The sequence below is a fragment of the Rhincodon typus genome, chromosome 11 (genome assembly GCF_021869965.1).
Source record: "Rhincodon typus isolate 14 chromosome 11, sRhiTyp1.1, whole genome shotgun sequence".
In the NCBI taxonomy this organism is placed as follows: Eukaryota; Metazoa; Chordata; class Chondrichthyes; order Orectolobiformes; family Rhincodontidae; genus Rhincodon; species Rhincodon typus.
In genome coordinates, this window is record NC_063342.1 from 1149312 (window position 1) to 1158123 (window position 8812).

General features: G+C 42.4%; 1 protein-coding gene across 1 annotated transcript; it reads right to left on the minus strand.

The window, feature by feature from the left end:
- Nucleotides 1-618: 618 nt before the first annotated feature.
- Nucleotides 619-8692, minus strand: LOC125484402 (radial spoke head 1 homolog). The gene is made up of 3 exons (XM_048603009.1): nucleotides 8230-8692; nucleotides 2508-2621; nucleotides 619-681 (listed from the first exon to the last, which is right to left on the minus strand). The coding sequence occupies exons 1-3, from the start codon at nucleotides 8281-8283 to the stop codon at nucleotides 619-621; spliced, it is 231 nt and encodes a 76-aa protein (XP_048458966.1). The 5' UTR covers nucleotides 8284-8692.
- Between the last annotated feature and the right edge of the window lie 120 nt (nucleotides 8693-8812).

The following is an 8812-nucleotide window of genomic DNA, read 5'->3' on the forward strand; positions in this document are numbered from 1 at the left end:
CGATAAGATAGACAAGGAAAGAACTATTCCTGCTGGCTGCTGGCTGATGGCACGAAGACTAGGGACAGCAATTTATAGTATTGAGTGAGTGTTGTGGGGACGATGTGAGGCCAAATATTTATAGGAGTACAAATCAATCAACATTTTTGCATGGCAATACTTTTCTGAGTGAGGTGCTAGTGAAACCACCCAAAGACACAGCAGGTTCAGAAGGGATACCAGGGAAACTAAACAGATGTGTTTGTCTCTGGCCTGAATGACCTTCTGGGTTATGGTGTTTTTCAGTGAAATCTCTTTTGCTGAAAATGGGCTGACTTCAGCTCAAAACAGCTCCCCAAATATTTTATTGGTTTAAGAAAGGGGAATTGTTAAGCATCTTCCTGTCGCATATTGACGGTTTCTTCTGAGATGGTACAGCAGAATTTAATAAATGTTAATATGATTACAGAAGCATTTAAAATTGGGAATCAGATTTGTGGGATTTTAAATAAAATGGTTGGGGTATAAAATCAGCAAACTCACTTAGTGTTATGTTCATCCTGGTTATTCATACTAAGTCATCACACGAAGATATTCTTTTAAGTAAAGAAGAGACAGAGCAATTGTGAGCTTGATTAGTCAGGTTGACCTGATTCGGCACTTCCAGATGGGTACTTGAGTGCAGCCAGTTTCATAATATTTCTTATGGACGAAAATCAGAAAAATTAATTTGTAAAGTAAGAAAATAAAAAGCGTTTTTACAAACACTTTAGCTACTAAAACACTGGCTATTGTGGTGACAGTGGATATGCAATTCTATGAGTCAAAGATTTTAAGTCAGAGGCCATACTGAAGATAGTATACCTGTTGAATGTTATGTGAATAATTCAGTTTAACATAGGATAATATTTTGATTTGATTTGATTTATTGAAATTTGAGTATCGGAGTAAGGATGTCTTGCTGCAGTTATACGGGGCCTTGGTGAGGCCACACCTTGAGTATTATGTGCAGTTTTGGTCTTCTAGTCTGAGGAAGGACATTCTCACTCTTGAGGAAGTCCAGCGAAGGTTCACCAGACTGATTCCCGGGATGGCAGGATTGAGATCTGAAGTAAGACTGCATCAACTGGGCTTGTACTCACTGGAATTTAGAAGAATGAGAGGGAATCTCATAAGAATATTTAATTCCTGATGGTACTGGACAGGCTAGATGTGGGAAGAATGTTCCTGATGTTGGGAAAGTTCAGAACAAGGGGTCACAGTCTAAGAATAAGGGGTAAGCCATTCAGGACTGAGATGAGGAAGAATTTCTTCATTCAGAGAGTTGTGAACCTGTAGAATTCTCCCCCTTAGGAAGCTGTTGGGGTAATTCATTAGATATATTCAAGAGGGAGCTGGATGTGGCCCTTGCAGCTAAAGGGATCAAGGGGTATGGGGAGAAAACGGGAATGGGATACTGAGATTGCATGATCAACCATGATCATAGTGAATAGTGGTTTAAGCTTGAAGGGCCGACTAGCCTACACCTGTACCTATTTTCTATTATTGTCACATGTACCTAAGTACAGTGAAAAGTTTTGTTTTGTGTACACTACAGGCATTCAAAGATCATAGGGTAATTGAACAGAATGAGGAGTACAAAGTTACAGCTGCAAAGAAGGTGCACAAAAGGCGAGATTCACATTAGATTTGAAATTTGAGAGGTCCATTCAGAAGTCTAATGACAGCAGGGGAGAAGCTGTTCTTGAACTTGTTGGTATGTGTGTTTAAGTTTTTGTATCTTCTGCCTGACAGGAGAGGTTAGCAGAGATTATAATCAGGGAGGGGTTTTTGATCATGTTGGCTGCCTTTTCACAGCAACAAGAAGTGTAGATGGAGTCAATGGATGGAAGGATGGCCTCCATGATTGTCTGGGCTGTGTTCACAACTTTCTGTCCTTTCTTATGGTCCTGGGCAGAGCAGTTGCCGTACCAAGCCGTGGTGCATCCAGATAGAATGCTCTCTTTGATGCATTTGTAAAAGTTAGTGAGGGTCCTTATGGACATGCTGAATTTCCTTAGCCTCCTGAGAAAGAAGAGGTGTTGTTATGCCTTCTTGACTGTCCCTTCAATGTCGGGGGACCAGGACAGATTGTTGGTGATAAAAAGGTAAGAGATTGACCTTATTGGCTTGCAATGGAGAGAAAAAAAACCTGTGACATTGAAATGGTGGATGCAATTGTCAAAAATAAATGCACATAAAAAAAAGTAATTGGAGTAATCAAATACTTTGTACAAAATATCCAAGTTTTTGCATTTAGTATGTTTTGAAATTTTGTTTGTGCATATACTATCCTCCAGCAATTCATTTTCCAGAAATAAACATTAAGCATATGATCTGCAAGTTATACATAGAACTTTAATTACGTGAAGAATGGGAATTTTAGGATTTCAATACAAGTAGCAGTTCTGGTGCTGTACGGTTTCATGAAGCACATGATAACATGCAAAACTTATATTTTACAATGTTAGGGACCATTAATTTCTTACCATTCCATGGCGCTTGCCATGTTCATAGGCACCTTCATATGTGTCACCATTTGGCAATATAGCTTTCCCTTGACCATGTCTTTCATTTTCCTCATTCCGATCACCTTCATATTCCTATCAGAAGGACCAAATGGAAAAGCATATTTCAAACATTATCTTTGATACAAAGGGCCATAAGGCCTGTGGGAAGGCAGTGTCAGGTAAAAAGACAAGTCATAACTGAGTGTCTTGTTGTCCAGCTTTTGGAACAGGCTGTCTGACTCTCAAACCAAACTCCAAAAAAATTCTTCACTAAGTTTGCCAAATGCAGACCTTTGTTATCTTTCCTGATCCCAGAGTGGAGACCAGTCACTGAACCCAGTGGATAGCTCCAGTTCAAGGGATCTAGGCTAGGACAAGTGTTAGATATACTATAGCCGTGGAAGAATAGTCCTAGTTTCAGCTCCCAGGATGGTCACACTTACAGCTTAATCTGTCTTGAAGCATGGAGTTATAGTGAATCCTAGGATGGGCAGTTAGTTTCTGTCCTAGAAATGGCTGGGGGTCTCATTCTGTAAACGGCCTGTGTTAATTTTGACCTCTCTCTTTTTTTATTTTCAAATACGATCTTGCTTTCTGTTTTATGTTACTTGTTAGTTTAGTCTCATAGTTTATCTTCTCCCTTATTTTGGTCAACTTTTGTTGAATTTTAAAACATTCCTAATCCTCTGTTTTACCAATAATCTTTGCCAGACTGCCTTTTTTCTTTCAACTTGATGTTATCCTTAACTTCCTTGGTTAACCATGGTTAGTTTACCTTCTTGTAGAATCCTTCTTCCTCACTGCAATACATTTTTTTTTGTGAGTAACAAACTATTTTCTTAAGCATCTGTCATTGCTCCTCAACGTTTTTTTTGCTAAACTCCTTTCCCATTTCACTCCAATCAACTCCACTGTCATTCCTTCGTAATTACCCTCCTTAAAGAGGCGACAGCCTAGTGGTATTATTGCTATACTGTTAATCTAGAGATCCAAGTAATGTTCTGAGGACCTGGGTTTGAATCCTGCCATGGCAGATGGTGGAATTTGAATCCAATAAAAATCTGGAATTAAGAGTCTAATGATGGCCATGAATCCATTGTCGATTATTGGAAAAACCCATCCGGTTCATTAATGTCCTTTAGGGAAGGAAACTGCCATCCTTATCTAGCCTATGTGTGAGTCCAGACTCACAGCAATGTGGTGGACTGTTCATTGCCTGATGGGTACTAAATGCTGGCCTAGCCAGTAACTCCCTCATCCAGTGGATGAATGAAAAAAAATTTAAGTTGAGCACATTTGTTTCAGACCAAAGTTTCTCATTCTCAAATGTATTGGTCATGGTTCCCTCATGGATTATTTTAACTGCAATTCTTTGTTAAACATGCCTCATTACATATACGTGGTGCAATGAAAACAATCTGTCTCTCAACGTCAGCAAAACTGATCATCGACTTCAGAAGGAAAGGAGGAGAATACACTCCATCTACATCAACGGAACTGAGGCTGAGAGAGAGAAAAGTGTCAAGTTCCTCAGAGTGACGATTACCAATGATCTGTCCTGGACTTCCCACATAAATGTGACAGTCAAGAAGGTACAACAATGCCTATTCTTCCTCAGGCGGCTCAAGAAATTTGGCATATCCGTAAGGTCCCACCAAAAGCATACTGTTTGGGTGCATAACGGCCTGGTATGGCAACTGCTCTGCCCAGGACCGTAAGAAAATACTGAAGGTGGTGTGCACAGCCCAGGCCATTGCAGAAGACAACCTTCAATCCATGGACTTTATTTACATGGCTCGCTGCCGCAGAAAGTTGGCCAACATCATCAAAGACCCATCACAACCTGGTAGTGACCTCCCACAACCCCTTCCGTCAGGCAGAAGATACAGAAGCCTGAACACACACACTAGCAGGTTCAGGAACACCTTCTTTCTGGCCATTATTAGACTGTTGAATGGACTCTTGTCTCAAATAATGTAACTTGTATGCCTCCGTGTCTTTTTGATCTGCACGTCCTTTGCTTGCTGTGATCTGCCTGTACCGTTGGTAAACAAAGTTTTTCACTGTACTTCAGTGTATATGACAATAAATCAATCAATCAATCAATTACCTGTCAGAATAGCCTGATTCCTTGTTGGAACCACAACAGGTTGTTCTGGGAAACTGTCCCTAACATACTCTATGAATTCCTTCTTATGTTTACTTCTGACAATTTGATTTTCCCAATTTGCAAGAAGATTACCCATGGTTAATGTGCTGTCTTTTTAACATGCCCTCATAATCTCCTAACATATACAGCTAAATCTTCACTTCCCCGATTTGATCTCCTGGTGCCTCTGCATCATGATAAAGGAAAGGAGGGGGAATTAATGAATCCAAAGCCACCAGAATTCCACCTCAGCCGATTTGATTTTCCCAATCTACATGAAGATTCAAGTTACCCACTGTTAGTGTACTGCCTTTTTAACATGCCCTCATTATCTCCCAATTTATGGTCGGTACTATAGTATAAGGGGCCAGTAGGCTACTATCCCTAATTTCCCTTGTTAGCCATGGTCTGACCATGATTCTTACTTTATGTTTTATGCCAGACTGGTTTGCAGATGGTCCATGCACTCTTGAAATGTTTGCCATTGCCTACCTACTATCATCCTTTAAATAATGATCCCACATTGATTGACACCTCATGTCAACATGATTTGTTTCATGGGAATACTGTGGCGAGTAACCCACCTCCTGATTCCTCAAAGCCTGTCCACCATCTACAAGGCACAAGTCAGGAGTGCGATGGAATACTCCCCACTTGCCTGGATGAGTGCAGCCCCATCAACACTAAAGAAGCTTGACACCATCCAGGACAAAGCAGCCCACTTGATTGGCACTACACCCACAAGCATTCACTCCCTCCACCACCGACGCTCTGTAGCCAGTAGTGTGTACTATCTACAAGATGCACTGCAGAAATTCACTAAAGATCCTCACATAGCACCTTCCAAACCCACGACCACTTCCATCTAGAAGGACAAGGGCAGCAGATACATGGGAACACCACCACCTCCAAGTTCCTTTCCAAGTCACTCACCATCCTGACTTGGAAATATATTGCTGTTCCTTCACTGTAGTTGTGTCAAAATCCTGGAATTCCCTCCCTAGTAGCATTGCGGGTCAACCCACAGCAGGAGGAATGCAGCGGTTCAAGAAGGCAGCTCACCACCACCTTCTCAAGGGCAACTAGGGATGGGCAAGAAAAGCTGGCCATCCAGCGATGCCCACATCCCACGAAATGAATAGAAAAAAAATGAAGTTCAGGACCCTAGTATTAGAAACAACTCCATCAATCTCCACCTAACTGAAGAACTCTATTTTATTTTGTGGTCACTCTTTCCTCTGTGCCCACACACAACTAAATTGTCAATTATTCCTTCCTCGTTACACAATACCCTGTCAAGGATGGCCTTTTCTCCAGCTGGCTCCTTAATATATTGATTAATAAAACTATCTCAATACACTCCAAGAATTTCTCCCCTGCGGTATTGCTTCTGATGTGATTTGCCTAATCTATATGCAGAGTGAAGTCACCCATAATTTCAGCTGTAGCTTTATCGTTTGCATCTCTAATTTCCTTTTTAATGCCTTCCCAATTTTAGCATTACAGTTTGGGGGTATACATATAGTTTTCTGCCCCTTTGTGTTTCTAAGCTCAATCCAACAAATTCGACTTCACCAGAGCTAATTTCCCTTCCTCACAATTGCATTAGTTTCCTTTTTATTCAGCAATGCTATCCCACCTTTTTTAATTGTCTGTCCATTCCTAAAACTGAAAACCCTCGAATATTCATTTTCCAAATCTGGTCACCTTGCAGCCGTGTGTCTGTATTCCCAACTATATCATACCTATTTAGATCAATTAGTATGACTAATTCATCCATGTTATTGCAAATGCTCTGTGCATTAACATACAAGGCCTTAAGACTTGTCTTTTTAGCATTCTAAGTCCCATTCACTGTGGTCTTGCTCAATCTTAGCCCTTGAATTCTCTGCCTATCACTTTTCTTATTTCCCATTCTGTCTTTTGTCTTAGTTCTTATTTCCCTGTCATTCACCTCCCCATACATGCTCCCATTCACCTGCCAATTTAGTTTAAACCCACACTGATCACACTTGAAAACATATCCTCTGGGACGTCAGTCCCAGTCCTGCCCAAGTGCAACCTATCCAGCTTGTACAGGTACCACCTCCCCCGGATCCAGCCCCAATGCCCCAGGAATCTGAAATTCTACCCCTTGCACCATCTCTCCAGCCATGAGTTCATCTGCTATATTCTGCTATTTCTACTCTGACTAGTAAGTGGCACTGGTAGCAATCCCAAGATCACGGTCTTTAAGGTCTTATTTTTTAACTTGCTTCCTAACTCCCTACATTCTGCTTTTAGGACCCCTTTTCTTTTCTTACCTATGTCGTTGATACTAATGTGTACCATAATCACTGACAGGTCACTGTCCCACTTCAGAATGTCTTGTAACCACTCTGAGACATCCTTGACCCTAGCACCTGGAAGACAACATACAATCCTGGAGTCTTATTTGTGGCCACAGAACCAGCTATCCATTCCCCTTACTATTGACTCCCTATTAAGATAGTATTCTCACTCTTTTCCTCTTCTCCTGTGCATCAGAGCCAAATGTGGTTCAATTGATTTTGTTGCTGCCATTTTCCTCTGAGAAGTATTCAGAGCTTATATCTGGTTTGCAGAAGAATGGCCATAGGGGATTCCTGCACTATCTGCCTAGTCCTCTTACTTTGTCTGGTGGTCACCCATTCCTTTGTTGCCTGTTGAGTCTTATTTGCGATGTGGCCACCTCTCTGTGCATGCTACATACGATACTTTCTGCGTCATGGACGCTCCACAGTGTTCCCAGCCACTACTTCAGCTAGAAACTCAGACCTCCAGGAGATGGAGTTGGAGACAGATCCCACATACATGCTGGCATACAGCATGTTTGATATAATCCACTAGTCTTTGGAACATACGGCCTACATTCCTGGCATCATACGAGCACTGGAATTCATTTACCACGTCACTCAGTTATGTGAGAGGCAAAACATCTTTTTGCAGGTTCCTGTTAGTAGTGGGTACCAGGGTAATCAGAGGTAGACTGCACACACTTTTCCGGATAAAAAGTTAACATCTTAGAGCCTTTCAGGAGTCCTTGTGACAAACAGCACAAAATGACCTGATCAGCATAGCCATTGTCCCACATGATGATTTTGATGTATTCTATTTCATGGTGAACAAATGGCTGGGTGCTATTTATGTGCTTGCTGGAAAGGCCAATCTCATAGCATGTGGAGGTGTAGAAATCCCAATGTGTATACGAGCCAGGGAATATAGCTTTTGGGTAGACAGTATTAGAGAAACCCCTAACTGACTGATCAATTAGGACATTGAGGAAGGGGAGCTCATTTTGTTCCATTGATGGTTCAAAGATGGTTCAATTTTGAAAGGAAATTTGAGTTCAGGATGGTTCTGTCTCTGGGATGAAATTGGCTTTGCAAGGTTTCCACCACCTCTGGCCTGGAGACATTAGATGGTCCTAATCCCAGGACTTAGTTTGAATCCTTATCATTGTGAGGCTGTTGACCCAGTTATCTGGGACAGTGCACACATTCTGGTCATTATAACATTGCTGAATAAACTCACCCCTAAATAAGGGCCCTGTTCCTCTTCAAACTCGTCAGATTCTGTCACTGACATCCTCTTAGTGGCAGGTCCTCAAAACAGCTCCTTGGCCAGTGACACTCTTCAATCCAGCTCAATCTCCCTCTCTGCCTATGCTCTCCTTCATTCCCTCCTTGCCCTCTCACACCCTTCTCTCTCCTGTCCCAGTGTCCTCACTCCCTCCTCACCCTCTCACCTCTTTCTCCTATCCCTGTGTCCTCTCTCCCTCTGCTCCTTCCTCACCCTCTCACACACCTCTCTCTCCAGTCTGTGTCCTCTCTCTCTGCTTTCCTTCGCTGCCTCCTCACTCTCTCAGCTCTTTCTCCTATCCCTGCATCCTCGCTCTCTGCTCACTTTCGCTCCTTCCTCACCCTCTCACCTCTTCCTCCTGTCCCTGTGTCCTCTCCCTCTGCTCTCCTTTGCTCCTTCCTTACCCCCTCACACACCTCTCTCTCCTGTCCCTGTGTCCTCTCTCCCTCTGCTCACTTTCACTCCTTCCTCACCCCCTCACACACCTCTTCCTCCTGTCCGTGTCCTCTCCCTCTGCTCTCCTTCGCTCCTTCCT

Bases quoted from the DNA above. Each gene is read 5' to 3' on its own strand.
- LOC125484402 (XM_048603009.1), bottom strand. From the start codon at position 8,283: ATGTCAGTGACAGAATCTGACGAGTTTGAAGAGGAACAGGGCCCTTAT. The intron at 2,622-8,229 runs GTGAGTTTATTC...TCCTTCTGATAG, and splicing joins AACAGGGCCCTTATTTAGGG to GAATATGAAGGTGATCGGAA. The intron at 682-2,507 runs GTAAGAAATTAA...TTCGTCCATAAG, and splicing joins ATGGCAAGCGCCATGGAATG to AAATATTATGAAACTGGCTG.